This window comes from Gobio gobio (genome assembly GCF_949357685.1).
Source record: "Gobio gobio genome assembly, chromosome: 4".
NCBI classification, from domain to species: domain Eukaryota; kingdom Metazoa; phylum Chordata; class Actinopteri; order Cypriniformes; family Gobionidae; genus Gobio; species Gobio gobio.
In genome coordinates, this window is record NC_137100.1 from 49763696 (window position 1) to 49784534 (window position 20839).

General features: G+C 38.4%; 1 protein-coding gene across 1 annotated transcript in view; it reads right to left on the reverse strand.

Annotated features, from left to right (window-relative positions):
- mtnr1c (melatonin receptor 1C) overlaps positions 1–8708 on the reverse strand; it is a gene marked incomplete at both ends in the record, with an annotated part of 36634 nt that extends 27926 nt beyond the window's left edge. Inside the window, one exon of the mRNA XM_079813768.1 lies at positions 8513–8708. Within this exon, the coding sequence (XP_079669894.1) occupies positions 8513–8708 (196 nt within the window). The remainder of the gene's footprint in view (positions 1–8512) is intronic.
- Positions 8709–20839: the final 12131 nt, after the last annotated feature.

Here is a 20839-nt window from a genome sequence, read left to right on the forward strand (position 1 = left end):
ACTTATATACTGAATACATATTAGTAAGTGTGGTTCAGTAGAGATTTTGTCAGAGAGAGGTGGATGATTCAGAATAATCTGGCTGTGAGGGGAAAGAGAAGAAATCTGCAGTTCACAGCTGACTTTCAGAGGAGACAATTAAAATGCAATTACCTGTTACTTTCCCACAGTACCTCTCTGAGCCAGTTTGAGGTTATCATTGAGGATGAGTGAGCTGATCTGGCTGCGTCTGTGCTGTCATAAATGTATTTAATGGATAGTCTGGCTCAGCTAGTCTGAACTGAAGCAGGAATGGTGCTGGAATTAGCTGATATTGAAATGCATTTTGCAGGCTTATTTTAATAAAAAGATCAGACAGTCTATTATAACTCTGCACACCTCATCTTTCTCTCTCGCTCAGATGCCAAGGATTATATGTGTGGAACATTAAAATCTGCCATCTATCGTCTGTTATATTATCGGATTATATAGCTCACAAGATACTGCTGAGACACACACACACACACACGCGCGCTCATGAGATACTGGTGAGATACCATCACCAGTCCCCAACACTGCTCTGAACACACACACACACACACACACACACACACACACACACACACACACACACACACACACACACACACACACACACACACACACACACACACACACACACACACACACACACACACACACACACACACACACACACACACACACACATGCTCATTAAATACTGCTGAGATACCACCACCAGCCCCCAACACTGTTCCAAACACACACACACACACACACACACACAAACAACACTGCTCCGAACACACACACACACACACACACCCACATGTTCATGGAATACTGGTGAGAGACCGCCACCAGCCACCAACACTGCTCTGAACACACATACACACACAGGGGTTTTTGTGAAATGTGGGGACATTCCATAGGCGTAATGGTTTTTATACCGTACAAACCGTATTTTCTATCCCCCTACCCCTAAACCTACCCATCACAGGAAACTGCACAGTTTACTTTCTGTGAAAAAAAACTCATTCTGTATGATTTATAAGCCTTTTGAAAAGTGAGGACATGGGTAACGTCCTTATATTTCACCCTCTCCTTGTAATACCTATGTCATACCCATGTCATTATACACATTTGTGTCCTGATATTTCACAAAAACATGCCCACACACACACACACACACACACACGGTATGTAAACAAACAGACCCATATTCCCCACTCTATCATAAAAATAACTGAGCGGAAGCACTCAGAGAGAAAGAGATTAGAGCGATGTAAAGGCGCAAAGGGTAATGCCTTACAAGTTACCTGCATGAATTCTTAGACATCTTTTTTACATAAGCATTATACCACTCTTTTCAAAAAAACTTTATTTAACTATATTTCAAATAATTTATTTGAAATAAAACTGTTTATTTAAACCACTGTATTCATTTAAAATTTCAGGAACCAGAAAAAAATTATGTAAAAGAATGTTACTTCCCAAAATATAACACTGTATGAAATTAGTTTCTTTCTATAATGTGTAAATCCGTATGAAATGCATTGCATTTTTAGAACACTTCCCAAAACTGGTAAGGAGGTTGTTTATGGCACAAATATATGTACTCGGTAAGTATTTAAAGCAGTGTGTTTATGCGTATGCACGAAAAAGAAAGAGAGGGACTATTTCCCCCTTCATTTCCATAAGTACTTAATGCTGAATTATTCCTTAATGCCAGCCAGTCATATAAAACAGCCAAGCGTCCTCTCGCGAGTTATGCCAACAGACTGATCAAACCCAGTCAAGCCATATAAACATCTTCATACTGCGATAAGCAAATGATCATGTTTACTCTTTTATTGTAAAAAATGTAGCAGTAGTGAGATATTCTACTGGCTGTTGAACTTGTCTAACAGGCAGACTGTGACGGTAAGTGCAGCAGGTCAGACGGTTGTGCCTGAGGCCGCAGCTCAAGCAAAAAACATCACCAACGCCATCAAATACTTTCAGAATCACTGTAACGCTCCATCTCAACTCTTCTCCATCTGCACACATACATTCCAGCTTAATTCAAACCCATTCATGTCAGAAATGACCATATAAGAGCATTAACATGCCTCAGTGTGAACTGGAGACACATTCAATTATGCTGACGCTCGGTGTGTGTGTGTGTGTGTGTCTGCTTATTATATTAGGGAATGGTGCAGTGAAAAACACATTCTCATTGACTGAGTGTCTGTGTTGTGTAGACTGATGTGCCATTAACAGAATTTATGGTCCATATCAAACTGGAGAAGTGCAAAGTTGCAGTCCAGATTCAGTAGTTGCCATAGGATTGCTATTCCGTTGCTAAGGTGTTCTCCTCAAGAAGCTGCACAAAATGAGGTATAAATCATGTTTATAGCAAATTAGCACATTTGAACCAGCTAATTAAGGTGTTCAGGATTACTTGAAAATTACAGACAGGTGTGGTGGAGCACGTTGGAATGGAGTCTGTGGAAGGTAGCCCTATAGGAGCAGAGTTGGCTACCCTTGAGTCAAAGAATTCATACACCGCCAATGCCGACCTTCCCTCACTGTCTGTGTGTATTGCTACAATGAGAATAGTTCATTGCCTCTCCTCTGAAAGCCATCTGTTCATCAGCAGCCCTGAGTGTGTGCCAATGCCAAACACTGCTGCGATTTCAGGTGAGGCGTAATGGACGAAATGCAGTGTGCTAGTGCCGCTAATGGAGACATTGTAATGCAGCAGTGAAAATTTTCAAACAGTGAAAATTTAGATGCCCTCCACTTCGACTGGTAGCAGTAGTGTCTGTGTGAAACATGGCGGCCAGTCAGGCTTATTTTTTGTTATTTGAAAGTAGGTATGGGCGATAAAACGATGATATGTATCGCGATAGATACGTAATCGATATTTTAAAAAAAAGCGCTCGATAAAACGTTTGATAGTTCTTCGGAAGAAACCAGAGGTTGAGAAGCAAGTTTGGTTGCGAAGCAATGGTGGTCTAGTGGGTTAAACCATAGAATTGATACGCAGAAGGTTGGTGGTTCAATCCCAGCGGTTACCACCAGTGTTTCCTTGAGCAAGGCACTTTACTCCATGTTGCTCCAGGGGGATTATCCCTGTAATAAGGGTAATAAGGATAAAAGCGTCTGCCAAATGCATAAATGTAAGTTTGGTTTCATGAACAAAGGCACTCACTCTCTGGTAACCTAGCAACGGGAGTGACACGCTAACAGCCAATCACGTAACAGTATCCTTTTTGGTTGTGCCATATCGTTGTCTCGTTGTAGTGATAAATGGAAAATTAGTGCCGAAGCGAGCAAGGAAATTGTTGATAAAACAGGAAAACAAGTCAGCTTGCCAGTATGGCAGTTTTTTTGGATTTTATAATTCTGACCGTAGTCAGACCAAATTTGTTTTACCACCTTAAACCTTGTTTATACTTTCGTCTGGTTCTGCAGCACGAGCTGCCTTATGACAAAGCATCTAAACGGTACAAAGAAATAACGGAGGCACTGCAACTTAATGTTAAGAGATAATTGTTAAGTGTTCATTGTGATTTTAGACTTATGTTTACATTTTAATTATTTGAGTGTATCCATAATTATCGATATCGACCGATATGAAACACTTATATCGTGATACAGTTTTCAGCCATATCGCCCAGCCCTATTTGAAAGAAATTAAAGCCGCAGAATAAGTTTAGCCGCTAGAGGTTGCTTATTCAAAACAAAGGCGTAGTTTGATCACGCTGTAAATGAGCGTGGAATCATGGGAGTTGTAGTCTCGACTCTTCACCTCCACAGCTGAAAGGAATCCGATGGCCTCAGGCAGAAATCATGTTCATGATTGAGTGAATGTATTGCAGTTTTATTAACGTTACGGTGGTATGAAGCAGGACGCGACAAGAGCCCTTGGGAGCGAATATACTTTTATTATGCTTTAAAATATAATTTTATTATGCTTATGCTGCAGTCAGTCATTTCTGCTCTTTTCGCTGCGTATGTTTTACATGGTTAAAACAATTATACTAAATACATTTAAGTGTGTTGAAAGTTATGTTATAACGTTACTCTGTGTCTCTGAGGCATAAAAACGTTACTCACGGTGAATCAAGAAAACAAGCGATTCAAAAAAAAAGACTAACTGTGTTGCGCTGTATATCATTGATTCGTTTTCTGTTGATAAATGTATATCCAAACAGTTGTTCGGCTGTCTAATACAATAACGCATCTTTGTTGTTTCTATGGGTTCTACTGAAATCAAGGGTAAGGCAGATATGACGTAATTGACAGGTGACGCAAGGACACAGTCCATAATTGGTTAAAACAGCTGATTTCTCTGGATTTAAACATTCTTGGAAACATTCAGGATAATGTAAGTACACAGGTCAACAAAATATATTTGTTCTAGTGGTTTTGGGATATTTTAATCTAAAACTCTTACATATTGTGCCTTTAATGCTTTTATTCAGAAAGTGTGCATTAAATTGATCAAATGTGACAGTAAAGAGTAAAGGCCTACATTGTTATAAATAAATGATAAATAAATTTCAAATAAATGATGACTTTGAAAATCACAGTTTCCACAAAAATATATCAATACAGCTGTCATTATAATAGGACATGTTTCCTGATCAGCATATTCAAATGATTTTTGAAGGATCATGTGACTCGGTAGACTGGAGTAATGATGCTGAAAATACAGCTTTGCCATTACAGGAATAAATTACATTATAAAATGCATTAAAATTGAAAACATTTATTTTAAATTGTAATAACAGTTCACAATTATTTTTGTGTATATGTATATATATACAAATAAATACAACCTTGGTGAGCATATGGACTTTTTTCAAAAACATTACATTTTACCAATCCCAAACTTTTGGCAGTGTCTTGTGTTTATATGCATACTGGTTTTATAGTGGGGTTTAAATAATTTTGACAGGTTGGGAAGCTTGACTTTGGAAGATTTAATTTGTGATACAATCTCCTGAACAGTGTGAGGGAACTGATGCTGGACATTAAGAAGAAACTATCAATCAGCCCTCTAGTCTAAAGATTGGCCAGAGGACAGGGTTAAGGGAGTATTGATTAAACCCAACTCAGGCTGCCAGAACCTGCACAGCCCCCATTACCAAACCCGACGGTTGTAGAAATGGCCTGAGCTGAGAGAAAACAAAAAAAAGAGGAATGAGGGTTTCATTTTCCTCGTGCCAAAATTCTAAGTAACATATCACATAATTTGATATTTTAGTCTGTTTCCTTTTTTCTTTTCTTTTTTGTTAGGCGTACATTCCGTCTTAGTGAAGATTTGACTACACTTGTATTTACTGGAATATAATATAAAAATATTATTTAATATAAATATAAAAATGTATGCATGACATTCTAAAAAATGCTGATGAAAATGTTTACATAGGAACGTATTGAATACTATGTGGTAATTTATGCCAAGTACGATGAGTATTTTAAACGGATTGCATTTTTTTTTCTCAGTGAATTCATTTGTAACATTAATACATCATGAATTTGCAACAAAAAAAATGGCTTTGGCCCCTTTGTCCTTGAACACAAGATACCTGTCCTGTTCAACTGCTTCTTATGAGCCATTATAGTCAACATTTGAATTTTAATTGTGAACATTAAAAAAAAATGTTGTGTCGATCAAAATGCATTGGATACTATCGGGTATTTTTTGCCATTAATGAACTGCTTTTTTTCAGTGCATTTAATTGTCATTAAAAAACATAGTATATGAACAATATGTAATACTTAACATAGAATTACATGAGCACAACTGCCCATCCACCACTTAAAATGCTTACTGGCAAATTTTGTGAAATTTCCCCACCTTCGTAGTGGCACAGCGAGCAGTCAAATGCCTGTGTAATGTCCTGATCTCACTGTCCCTATCCCCAGTGGTTTCCTGTCTTTTTCCACTTGTCCTGTGCTTAAAGGGTTAGTTCACCCAAAAATGAAATTTCTTCCATTAATGACTCACCCCAATGTTGTTCCACACCCGTAAGACCTTCGTTCATCCTCGGAACACAGTTTAAGATATTTTAGATTTAGTCCGAGGGCTTTCAGTCCTTTGGTCTTACGGGTGTGGAACAACATTTGGGTGAGTCATTAATGGAAGAAATTTCATTTTTGGGTGAACTAACCCTTTAAAGGCATTATAAGACCATAAAATTAGAAATAAAACAAAAAAACAAGCACTAAAATTGGACCACCAGATCGCGTGCCTCTCTTTTATACCGCATTCCTGTCATCACACACATGATTCTGATGTTACAGAGTTCTCCAGAAACTTACATTCGAAATTCTCTAAAGCCTCATTGACACGTCCTGAACATTGAGATGTACTCAGAGCAGTAATTACGGACACTGATATATCAGCCATATCACAGCCATCAGCCATATATATCACCCTGTAGCCCAAGAATGGTTGCTAAGCAGGGTTGAGTCTGGTCAGTAGCTGGATGGGAGACCTCCTGAGGAAACTAGGTTTCTGCTGGAAAGGTGTTAGTGAGGCCAGCAGGAGGTGCTCACCCTGTGGTCTGTGTGGGTCCTAACACCCCAGTGATGGGGAGGACACTATACTGTCAAAAAACACTGTCCTTCGGATGAGACATTAAACCAAGGTCCTGACTCTCTGGTCATTAAAAATCCCAGGATGTCCTTCGAAAAAAGAGTAGCAGTGTATAACCCAGGCATCCTGGCCAAATTTGCCCATTAGCCTCTGTCCATCATGGCCTCCTAATCACCCTCATCAATCTTTCTCCTCTCCACGCAAGATGGCTGCTGTTGCATCACCCAGGTGGTTGTTGAGGGGATTCCCCCTTCCATATTTAAAGCGCTACATAAATGTAATGAATTATAATTATTGTTGATCATGTGTGTAGTGTGTGCATGTGTGTTTGGAGCTAAGCGTCTTTTGTTCTACCATCCAGCAATGGATGTTCACTGGATCTCCATTCTTTATGCAAACATGCAGTGCTGCACTTCTATTCAAGCAGCTCATTGCTCAGGGCAGGCTGGGAAAGCACCGCATGATCTGAGGCAGTGAGATTTCGACATGCTGCCTAAACAGTTAGGAGCAGCTGCAGAGAACGGAACGGTCTGATGAAAGGAATATGCAACACCATCCACACTGGAGCATGCTTCTCTTATTATGATTGACGTGCATCTCATAATTCCCATTTTGTGGACCCCAACATGGATAACTAACCACTGTTTTCAAATCATGATTAATTCTCAAACTACAGAGCTCTTTAAATACATTAAACACCACACTGTGTCTGATGACAGCCCTTCAGTTCTGACGGAATGGATCACAGAAGATCTCTTCTGTTTCTATCTGCTCTGCTGAGATTATGGTCATTCTCCAACAGCCTAATTATGTGAAATAACTCTGAACGTATCGCAGTGAAATCGATAGACGTATATACCCCTAGCAGGCAGAGCTCTGTTCTCTCGCTCCCACCTGTATAAGATTACATGCAAAGAAAAAACAAACAGATAATGTAGCAAGCAATATGTCCTTTCACAGATGTACAAAGAGATCCGAAAGTCTGAGAACTCATTGGTAATCTGGTATACAAAATCTAATTGGCAAAAAGTAAAAGGAATTCTGAACTACGTTAAGTCAAATAATCAAATTTGGGACATTGATCATGTGAACAAAAGTCTGATTTTCTACCACTGAAGCACAAGACGCTCTCTGGAATACCGGTATTTTCAAATCATGCTGGTTAACATGGATCATCAGGTTTTTCAAATTCATTACACCTTTCATTTCAACTTTTAACTTGAATTGTTAGTATAATGCCGAACATATAATTCGCAATTAAACAATCTCCGACTTTTGGACACTGCTGTATGTGTAAGTGGTTTTAAGACTATGTGTGCACTTTATATTCTTGCAGCCCTATAAAAGTCTCACATATCTATTGTTTATTCAACGCACAGCCTGCAGTATAAAATGAAGCCCTGTAAAATGAGTTGTTTGCTGACGTGCTTCTGTTGAAGTGTTCATGCCTTGGGTTACATTTTCCTGACACTTCTTTGCACATCAAAAACGTAAAAAGTTATTATGCCATTTAACATCTTTTGTTGCACAACACAAAAAGACAGCCATGTTTTGCTGGTGTCTCTTATGTAAGTCTGAGGTGCATCAAAACAGGGCACACAGAGTAAATAATGTTAACTATGTTATAATGTGCAGACTATGACCAATGTGTTCACAGTTTACAATAGTGCAATTAACAACCTCTATCAACTGAAAAAAGATATGATCCATGTCAAACTGACACCAAAACAACTTGAGCTAACACGAAAAGCCAATGCTGCTTTAACTTACATAAGTGTATTTAGATGCAGCATGCTACAAACAATTACAAATACATACGCTGTAAATTCTATCATTTAATAAAATAAATAAATAAATAAATAAAAAATTGCCACACATATGGTGTGTGATTGCCTGACATTACAGAGGTCTTCACACCTGCATTCCTCAGTTTCTTGTTCCTGTACACGGACAGGATGACCAGTAGATTTCCAACGATATCAGCCACGGTGGTGAAGATCAGCACGCCGGCGAGGGTGGTCGCTACCCCGGGAGACGTGTTCCTGGCGGGGAGGCAGTTGTTTCCCCGGGATAAACTATCCAGACAGCTCAAGTTCGCCTTCATCATAGCCATACTAGCTACCGGTGTAATGCCACATTAAAGTTTCTCCTTTGAGCCACTCATCAAAGGGGGGAAAAAAACAAAGTTGGCACGAACAGGTATTCTCGTACGTTCCCAAAAATATAGCCAATCCATGCCACTTATAAAATGTCACTGAGCTCTTAAGAATCTAATGCAATGAAAACGCCGTTTTCAACTTCCATCGCACAGAAGAATCCCTGTGAATTTCCCAGTAGCTCCCATTAAATTCAAGTGCATGTTTGGTCGTCGGTGCATTGTCAGCCCCACAGTTATTTGGATTGTCACCTCGGATCACAGTGACTCACACACACTCCGGGCTGTTGCACAGATGCCACACACATCACGGCACAGACATCAGCGGCAGTCTGCGTCGCATCCCTGGACGGAGCCTTTCAGCCTCTAGCCGTCTCCAGCGCTCACTCAGCTGTTCAGCGTCAATCTGAGCAGCGATTAGTGTAACGAGTTGTGGATTCAATCCAGACCACCACCTCTGCGAACCGTTAAACAGAGCGTGGAGGTTTATAAATAGGGGGTTGTCATATGCATAATTATGTAATATTATGATTATGTATATTAAATAAATGTATTTTAAAATGTTTAGGTAACAGGAAAGTTAGATCACAATTAGTCAGAGGGCATTTCCATCTGAGGCTAAACACGAAGCGAACTAAAGTCGCGATTGGCGTTGGCTTGATGAGGTAACCATAGCAACAGTAGGTACCCTATGCAGTTTGAGCACTTTCAGTAAGGATGTGTATTTAACTGAGCACTTGGTTGCTTATTACAAGTAAAAAGGCAATGTTTAAAAAGAGGTTGTAAAAAAGACAATTTTTGGATAGCAACGCCAAAGGCCTGTTTGGGTTGCGCAAGACAAACCTCCACAGACTGAGCTCAAAAAATTACTTATTGAAATTTCAAATTTAATTAACAGGTTTAATTCAGCATTTTTACAGAATTGTTTAGATAATTTGAAAAAAAAAATAACGAGTGTGGATTTTTTAAACATCACCATAAGTCACCATAATCAAAATTTACATTCTTTGCTTAAAGCAGGGGTGTCCAAATTTTTTTTAAAGGGGGCCGGATTCGATGTTGTGGACATACCCGGGGGCCGGTCCCTTTTCTATTATATATATATATATATATATATATATATATATATATAGATATAGATATTTAACAATATCTGTTTCATCAACCAAAAAGTTTTAATGGGTGAAATTTTAATATTATTACGGAGTTAGAGCTCTATTCTTATTTACATTTAATAATTGCTCTATTTAGATCACCACAGGTAAAACCACACTACAAAACATGCTTTTCTGACTTGGTATTTCTGTCTTTTTTCCAGTCCAAATATCAAAAAGTTCTTAAATCAAGATGCTTTTACTAAGGAAAATTACATATTTTTTCTTGATTCCTGGGGGGAAAAATAAAAATGAATTGAGTTTTTGCTTGAAACAAACTAAATTATCTGCCAATGGATTAGAAAAATAATCTTCCAAAATCTTCCTTAAAGATTCCAAACAGAAACATTATTTTTCTTACCCCATTGGCAGATATATTTGCTTGTTTTAAACAAAAACTCACTTCAATTAAATTTTATTTTCCAGAAAACAAGAAAAAATATATAATCTCATTTAACTTCTCGTAACATATTGATTTAAGAATTTTTAGATATATTTAAACTTGAAACAGGACAAAAATACTAAATGACAGCATTTTTTTGCAGTGCACACAAGGCAAAAAGTAATACATACATATATATACACACACACACACACACACATATATATATAGAATGGTATTTAGTCTGTAGACATATAAATACAAAAGCACAAAACTGCAAGTTTATGACAAAAAAATAGTCTGCAATTTGGCCTTTATTACTCATTTAATACATGTCTGCATTACAAATTAAATAGATATCAACCTACATTTCTGACAAATTACCACGGTTACAGGTGTTACCAGAGTAAATCCATGATACATTCGAAATGCGAATTGTTGTTTGAAAATGATTTTGAATCGGCTCAGCTGATTTGCACGTTAGTGTTGTTGATTAAGTCAGCGCTGTTTAACTGGATTTAAATTAAATCAAATCACAGATTCAGTACCGGAGACCTCTGCGCAAATCTCGAACACTTCTCACGGGCTTCGGAAGGCTGTTTAGTGGGCGCGTGATCGAGACACTCAACAGGTAAACACATTTGTTCAGAGTCAGAGCTCGCGAGTTGCGCAGAGCACAAGCAGTAGCGCTGTTTCGTTCCGCTTTGGGCGCTGTTTCCCTGGCCTAAAGTCTAGTACTGCCACCTTGCGGCGACATCGTGAAACTGCATGATTTGTAAATGATCCGTGGCGGGCCACATATAATACACTTTAATAGACGCGCTGCGGGCCGTTTGAAATTCATCCCCGGGCCGCATTTGGCCCGCGGGCCGGACTTTGGACACCCCTGGCTTAAAGGAACTGTATGTAAGAAATGTATTTCAATTAATCATAAAATGACCCTGATATGTCACTAGACATTAAGAAATCATGTTAATTTCAAATATTTATATCACTGACAACGGTTGTCCGGCCAAGATATTGTAATTTTAAAAGTGAAGTTGCAGCCCTCAACTGATGTTGATGTTGACATGTTGTGTTTTGGCCTGAAGCGCCACCCTCCACCTATCTACCAATCACGAAGTCAGTAGTGTTTCTGGATTCGGGTTGCCAGCTCTGCTCTAGTTACCACAGCTGCAGCTACAAACTTTTTGGATAAACAATGTCTAACTTTATGAAACCTAAACGACCTCGTTATGAATCAGAAAAACGTTGTGACAGTGTCCGAAATAAAACAAGGATTTGTATAGGAGATGCCTTTGAAAGATGGAGACGGCTGAAAACTGAGAATAATTTGAAGACTGATGCCAACGTTGCTAATTTTCTCCTGGACAGGTAAGGTTCATCTATGTTTGGCTAACTTGTACTTAATGTAAATGGACATTTCAAATATTCATGACAGTTGAACAAAGTTATGCATGTTCGTGCAAAGTAACGTTAGGTTAGTGCAGATGGAGGAGGTGGGTCATTGAATTGAAAAGGTAACGTTAAGGAATTGTTTGGTAAATAAAAACGGCGAGTCGTCATTGCTAACATTAGTAATGCATTATCAGAGCCCGTTTCTCTGTCATTATGCTGGGACGCTGAGGAAAACAACATTAGCACGCTTATTATTGCAATGTGAAAACGTATTTGAGACAGTAGCCTAACGTTACCTTGGTAAAAATGATTCCTCATTCGTTCTTCTCATATATATTGGACAAAACATGCTGCAAGTTGACCTGTATTACCATTGCTAATGTTATTTAGCTTTGCTGTAATTTTACTATAATATACTATAGTATTTATTCATGTGGAATACTGTCACATACGAGCGTTCATATTTACGATTATATTTGGCTAATCGTCATTAGTAAATTTTTGCGATTCATAATTACTTCACAAAACATCGCTCTTGAAGCATAAACATAATTAACAGAAAGAAAAAAAAAATTACTGTGTACGTCTCGTCACTTGCCATTGAAAGCTCCTTGTAGCAGCCTACGTTCCTGCTGGATCCTGCAGCCTATCTGGCAATCTCGAGTCAGGGGGAGGGCGGAGGGGGAGAGGGGATACACCGCTCAACAGTAATTTGAAAGTGATTGCAGTACCAGTTTTGGCCACAGTCCTACATACAGCTCCTTTAAATAATAGAGTGGTGCAGGCTTGGCATTAATGTTTTTGCGCAGCCACTGTGGTTTTCCAAAGTTACTAACCACTCAGCATATTTACTGGCCACAATTTAGACACAATGGGGAAAATGGCCTTATAGATATATATATATATATATATATATATATATATATATATATATATATATATATATATATATATATATATATATATATATATATATATATATATATATATATATATTTAAAATAATTTTCTCATAATTGAAGGTATATTAGGCTGCTGTCACTGTAAGACATGACGCACTGATCCATTATTCTATTACACATTTGTTTAATTTCTCAACCGTTTTCATATACTTAAAACATAACTGACTGTTCACGTGAATACTCACCAAGACTGACATTTAGACGTTATTTTGTGTAGGCTATATTTGACTGTTTAAGCGCAATAAGCAGTGAAAAAGAACTCAATTTAGTATTGAGGAGCAGTTTTATGTGTGCACACTTTGGGTGTGAGCACAAAATCTGTGGTAATGAGTAAAATTATGCGCAATACGTGCAATCCCATCCAGAGACGGAGCAAAAGAAAGATTTCCAGAAGTGAGGGGAGGCATGTTTATTTCAACCTGCTGTCGGAAAGATGAGAGCGCGAGAAAGCGCAGCTTTTATCATGTATCTATTCTGCGGAAAAGGAGTATTGGAAGCATTTCAGATATTTCAGTATCGATATCGAAAAATCTATTCTATTTTTTGACAACACTACATTGCAGTTTATTATTTCAGATGGATTTTAAAAGACTACAATTGAAAAATGTATATATTATACAGAATTCAACCTGCCAAAGTGGCTAGTAGGAGTGACTGCTAGCCTAGAAATCTAGACGCACCCTACACTTTAAAAAAAAAGGCTCGTAATCATAGGGGAACCTTTTTTAGTGCTATATAGCACCAATTTTGGTGCTTCAGTGGTTCTTCAGCGGTTCTTCAGAGGTGCTATATAGCACCTTAGTCAAAGAACCGGTGAAGAACCTCTGAAGAACCGCTGAAGAACCGCTGAAGAACCTCTGAAGAACCGCTGAAGAACCACTGAAGCACCAAAATTGGTGCTATATAGCACTAAAAAAGGTTCCCCTATGATTACGAGCCAAGAACCATTTTTGGTGCAATATAGAACCTTTTTTTTTTTAGAGTGTAGCGGCAGCAAATCTAATTTACAGCCAGGGTCGTCTAGCAACTCTCCGTTGGCTTGCGAGCTGGAAAAAACAAATTCTGATCAGGCCAATCACATGGTATATAGAGTCGGTGGGCGGGCTTAACATAATGACGGCAGAGGTGCCGTGGTTCCACGTGCTACTCGTAAACAAAGAAGCTGGCGAACAGCGGCCTTTCGAATCGTCTTTGGCCGCGACTCTGGAAGACTTGGAGTCAAGCTTTTCTTTGAGAAAAGAACAAATAACAGCACTGAAGTCATTCTTAAGAAAGGAAGATGTGTTCTGAGTTTTGCCGACCGGATACGGCAAAAGTTTAATCTATCAACTAGCTCCGCTTCACCTTTTTCTTTGCTCTGGTTGGTTGTAGCGCTATCCTATTGCGTGCAGAGGGAATAAGCCCTGCCAATGGTGAGTTCCCAGACTCAACATCTTGATGTGGGTCTGGCTTGTCAGGCTAAGTGACTGCGTGAAATCCACCCGCATTCGGTGGGTTGGCAAGTGTTAATAGGCTTGTTTGAGATGCGCCTCGCCTGAGATCAAAGGCGGAAATCGGGGGATTCACACTTGTGCGCTTTGTTGCTGATAAACTGTATGTAATTTAAGTTTTGTTGCTTCTATATGAAAATAAATATGACGAACAAGACAAGACCCAAAGTTTTTGTTATTTATTTTTATCAATCATTTTTACTTTAATTACATACATGCTTTTATATTTTTTTATAAATATGACAACAATCACAACCCACAGAGAGATCGCACTGTCGGAGAGTTTAATATTCACTCATAATTTATATACACATAAAAACACTGAACTATCAGAGTTTTAAAATCAAACATTTTAAAAGAGAACCATACATCACGGTTGTTTAAACCAATAAGCATTAAGCTGTGTCGTCAGCAAGTCGTTTCCCATCATGCTTTTGATCAGCGCAGTCGGTGGAGAGCAACTGCGCCTGGCTTCAGAATCAGACAAGTCCGCCTTGCCATCGTGAGAGTTTTTTGACACACGTCAGCTTGACATCAGAGCAAGTCAGACCACACTCGGACACATTTCTAACCGGCATGCATCTCGCGGTGATCACTGGGGATCAGTTCTGCGCAGATTTTTCTAATCTCAAACGAGCCTAATGTCAAGCCCTGGGTGCAGGTATGACGTCATTTTGTAAGCCAACTGGCAGTTGGCATCACACTGGTTCATTCGACAAAAATCCAATAGGATTTTTCCATATAGGCTTTGGGATTATTGCAAAAAACAAAAGTTCAACAAAAGTTTATACGTTTTGTCCATCAAGATAATTTTCACAGATGAACACAACTTTTATGAATTTTGAGACCTAAATGCAGTCGCCAGAAGTAAAAAGTTAAAGGTAAGATATAAACGCACTACACCTGGTCGCTCGACTTCAACGTCACCATCACGAAGCTTCCGACAACTCTTTCAGTTTTTATCTAAAAAATATTTTCTAAAAAATACTTAAGTTAGAGTAGTTTATAAGAGCACAATTATAAGCATAATGAGGCTGTAAAAGTGGACTGAGTTTACCTGTTCGATGTGATAACATTTCTCCCCGACAGCCTCTGTAGTCCCATTTAGCCATTGGGAGCAACCAGTTTTTTTCAAGACAAATCACGAGTGGGGTAATTCTGATGTATTTTATGTCATAGAATAAAACTTGAAAGTATCTTGAGCTTGTGTTCACCACAGACCTTATTTTAGCCATTTAACCAAAAACCCATTGACTTCGGTACGATGGAACCAGAAGTGCTAAAATGATAACTCGTTTCCATGTTTTGGCCTACAAAGTGATGTCATACCTGCACCACTCTATAGAGGGTATGCGCGTGACGTCACCGTCGGCCGGAGTCACTGTGCTTACGCCCACTGAGTGGCAAAAACACTGAGTGGCAGCATGGTTTTCAACGTGAAGGCCGCGAAAAGCACACAAAACACATCTAAAATTGGAAAGAGCTTTGAGATTGAAACAGATATGACAAGAAATCTGAGGTATATTTTTACAGACTGCCGAAAGCTAAAGAAAAGAGAAGAAAAAATTGATCGCTACAATTCACAGAAACAACAGGACTCCTGGCAGCGAAACGTGGATTTGCAGTCATCATTTTGTCTCAATATGTTGAATTTTGGGGTAAAATCAAACCCTATAAATTGTATTGTTTATATATTGTATTGACAACTCACCAATTAAAAATTTACCAGCTTATATTCTGCATAAATTGGATGTTTTTAAACTGCATGAACTGCAAGTTTTAGGGCTGGACGACATGATGAAATACATAACATTGATAGTGATCACCCGGATTTATGCTGCCTTCACGTGCTGAATTATCAGAATTATTGTAAGTTATCGTAAATACTAGTTTCCTACAGTTAAAATCTGGACATGAATGCGCTCTCAAGTCAAAATTTGAATGCGATGAGCTCGCAATAACTTCAGAAATGGGAAGTTCCGATAGAATGTGAAGGCAGCATAAGGCCACCTATATTGTATTGTGTTTATATAAAGTGTTCACACAGGCAAATTTGCTTTATGAATTTCCCCGGCGTAGAAATCAGGCACATATGTCAGGAAACACGATTCCTGTCTGCATGTCAATATCCATGGATCACTGGATCTTTGGTAAGTTGTATCGAGTCCAACCTTTAGTTTACACGGATAATCATTTGTTTTACTCTCGTTTTCACAGTTTTTCCCTGTTAAATCCAGTCACGCAGAGGGCTCTTTTGCCACTCAATCCGGCTGAGGGGGCATGTTCCGGTGGGAGAATGACGTCAATGCATACCCTATGGAGTGCATTAGCGCCCGCCCCCCTTTTCAGTGGAGCTGGTACAGAGAGTACATTCATTTTTTTTTCCCATTCATTTTTACCATAGTATATCACCATTAAAGAGTTATAAGCCATGAACCAAGACAATTCACAACATTACAAACTTTGATTTGAAACAAAAATATGTTATGATATATTTACAAACATTTAAGTGTTTTGAGAGCGTGTAGAGAGACTGGATTATGCCACAGACAGTGCTTCATGGGAGTGGATGGAGCTAACAAGATCTTTTGGCACATATTGCTTTTTTCGGCTCTGATTGATGTAATTTTCTGTACAGACTCATGGGTAATGTAGTTTTCATGGGGAATTCCGCTGTTAAATACGATTATTTTAAAAATAAGATGAAATAATGCGGGCTGACATCTTCAGCTGAAGCAAATACCATAGAATACCTGATAGTTTTTTGTTTTTTTTAACAATGTCCTATAAAATAATCTGCTAAATATATAATTAACCCTGAATCTCTGCAACCAACCACCCACAGTGAGTGGCACACTTGCTGCTGCAGCATTTTAATAGGCTCGTTGTTATGTGTTGATTCATAACAAATTTACAGATGTGATTAATGAGAATGCAACAGTCAAGTCGACTAAGGCAGGCCACAAATAAACAGTGGCATCCTGACATGGGAGCTGCATGGCACAGCTGAACAGTAAACAATCTGTAGCTAAAAATAATCATCCACATTCAATCACATGTATATTTACATACAATGATGTTGGTGTACACATGGCGAGTTAAAAAGAGTCTGAGCTTTATGGGTAACGGTTGAGAGAGCCTATATTCTTCCAATCACAGTAATACCTTCTGTGTAAAGAAAGTTGTGTTATTATTCTATTATGCGAAAAAGGCAGTGAAGCAGAGGACAGTCATCAACAACCATGGGCTCATGCCTGTAGGTGTCTGGTGTCTTGTTTACAATTCTATGCCATACATTTCTGTCTAGTGCGAAGCACATTCACTGATGGGTTGTTCATGCCAGTGTACAATGTCATCAGTCAATTCTCAATGGAGTTTTCTGATTCTGTCCAACCAGCATTTCAGTCATCCTGTCATTCCTCATTCTGCAAATGTTTCAGAACAGTCCAGTCTCAGCTTTCTTTGAATAAACTCTGAATCCTGCAATAAAGTTCTTTATTTGTGATTGTGAGTCAGTGTATCTGTTTCTTTGAATATACTCTTCTTTCTTTTGTTGAAAGTTATGTTTATATGTACACTCACCTAAAGGATTATTAGGAACACCTGTTCAATTTCTCATTAAAGCAATTATCTAATCAACCAATGACATGGCAGTTGCTTCAATGTATTTAGGGGTGTGTTCCTGGTCAAGACAATCTCCTGAACTCCAAACTGAATGTCAGAATGGGAAAAAAAGGTGATTTAAGCAATTTTGAGTGTGGCATGGTTGTTGGTGCCAGACGGGCCGGTCTGAGTATTTCACAATCTGCTCAGTTACTGGGATTTTCACGCACAACCATTTCTAGGGTTAATAAAGAATGGTGTGAAAAGGGAAAAACATCCAGTATGCGGCAGTCCTGTGGGTGAAAATGCCTTGTTGATGCTAGAGGTCAGAGGAGAATGGGCCGACTGATTCAAGCTGATAGAAGAGCAACTTTGACTGAAATAACCACTCGTTACAACAGAGGTATGCAGCAAAGCATTTGTGAAGCCACAACACGCACAACCTTGAGGAGGATGGGCTACAACAGCAGAAGACCCCACCGGGTACCACTCATCTCCACTACAAATAGGAAAAGAGGCTACAATTTGCACAAGCTCACCAAAATTGGACAGTTGAAGACTGGAAAAATGTTGCCTGGTCTGATGAGTCTCGATTTTTGTTGAGACATTCAGATGGTACACTGTAACAAATTTCTGTAGTTTTCACAGCATTATTACTGTAAAATGAGCAAATACTTACTGTAGAACCTGTATACAGCATGTTGCTGTAGATCTGCAAAGCATCATGGTCTTTTTTCAACGGCGGGTAAATTCTACAGTAATTTTTTTTTTCTCCTGTGAATCACAATACAGCAATTTCTAGAAGATGTTTTTTTTTCAGCCAAGGAAAGCTTCGAGATTTACCACTTTCATCTGAATTTTTACTTCAGAAAGGTAACAATTTATTTCCAAAGTTTACTCTTGTAAAGTCACCTGTTTGTTGAACTTTAAGAGTGCACTGAGAGAGAAAAGAGTAATGAGCAGCACACTTCCTAGTAAACTCGTCTTGTGTGTGCATTTTATAATTTTATTACCACAAATATATTTCTGCATGATTTCGATATATTTTCTAGTCTGGCAACATTTGATAACGTCATTAGTTTAAAGAAGGATAGCATTGTTAAATAAAAATTAAATTGGAATTGTGTATGTGATCTCTTTTGGTGCAGATACGTCACTTAATATGATCACTTTTTTTCCTGTCGCCACTTGCGCGTGCGGCAGTGAGCTAAGCCTGCCGACTCTCGACGGTCTCGAGCTGAAAGAAAACGCAGCTGAGGTACGTTAGGCCTAAGACTTAACATATTTTTCATAGTGATTCATCATGATTTTTCTGAACGTAAACCCCCTGAAACGAGATTGGTGAAATGCTATTCAAACTGGGAGCATGGCATGGGCTGTAGCCTACTGTATTAAGATTTGTCTTATCCGGCAACATTACATTTTTAACGTCTTTAATTTGATTAAAGACTAACGTTAGCATTGTGAAATGACATTAATTTAAAATGGTGTAATTTTTTGTATTTATTGGCGCGGTAGCCGTTTAATAATCTCTCGTGTTTTTCTCTTGCTTGCTGTTGCCGCCTGAGGAATCAGACATTGAAGTTAAGCGGGCCGAGAAAACGCAGCTAGAATTAGCAGCTATCTGTTAAGCTACGTTACTTAACATATTTTTAATAATTTCATGATTTTTCTGAACTTCATTGCCTTCAAGCTGCAGAAACTATAACGTTAGATTGTTAATAGCCTAATTTTAAGTTTTGGGAGCATATATTGTATTAATATTTGTCTTATCTGGCGAAATTACATTTATAACGTCTTTTATTTGATTAATTCAAAGGTCCGTATTACGGTGGCCCAGTAGTGCACAACACAACGAAATTTAAAAAGCATACATAAGTTCACAACACAACGAAATAAATCCACAACACAACGAAATCAAGCCTCAACACAACGAAATCAAGCCACAACACAAAGAAATCAAGCCACAACACAAAGAAAAGTCCACAACACAACGAAATAGCCACAACACAACGGAAATGCTCCCGACCACTCGGGGGCACTCGGAGCGCTGTAAAGTTTGCACTGTTCTATAGAGTTTGCAATCTTACAAAGAAATCAATACCACAATTAGTTTTAACAGTATGTAGGCTAACCATTGTTTATCTATATGAAATATTAATTTAAAATCACCTACATGCATTATAGCTGCATATTTATGCTCGAGAATGCTTTGACCCGATACCACGGCGCTAAGGGAACGTCTGCCAATTCCACTAATTGGTTGAAACGTATAATTTGTATGAATTAAAATTACTTTTAACATTTAAAAACAGACATGTTAAAATTCCACAGCTTGATTGTATCGGTAAAATTAACTTAATAATGCACAACACAACATTGGAATTTGAAAATTAAAAAAAAAGTTAATTTAATTCATACAAATTATTTTTCAACTTGGTGGAATTGGCAGGCGCTCCCTTAGCGCCGAGGCAGCGGGTCAAAGCGTTCTCGAGTATAAATATGCAGCTATTATGCACGTAAGTGATTTTTAATTTATATTTCATGTCGATATACAACTGCACACTTAAAACTGATCGTAGTGTTTAAATATTTGTAAGATTGGCGAATCTATATAGAACAAGGCAAGGAAAACTAACTTTACCGCACTCCGACAGTCCCCTAGCGGTCGGGAGCATTTCCGTTGTGTTGTGGCTATTTCGTTGTGTTGTGGACTTTTCGTTGTGTTGTGGATTTTTCGTTGTGTTGTGGCTTGATTTCGTTGTGTTGTGGATTTTTCTTTGTGTTGTGGCTTGATTTCGTTGTGTTGTGGATTTATTTCGTTGTGTTGTGGACTTTTCGTTGTGTTGTGGATTTATTTCGTTGTGTTGTGTTGTGGACTTTTCGTTGTGTTGTGGATTTTTCTTTGTGTTGTGGCTTGATTTCGTTGTGTTGTGGATTTTGCTTTGTGTTGTGACTTGATTTCGTTGTGTTGTGTCTTGATTTCGTTGTGTTATGGTTTCATTCCGTTGTGTTGTGAACTTATGTATGCTTTTTAAATTTCGTTGTGTTGTGCACTACTGGGCCACCGTAGTACTATTATGTTGTGTTATGCAGACAT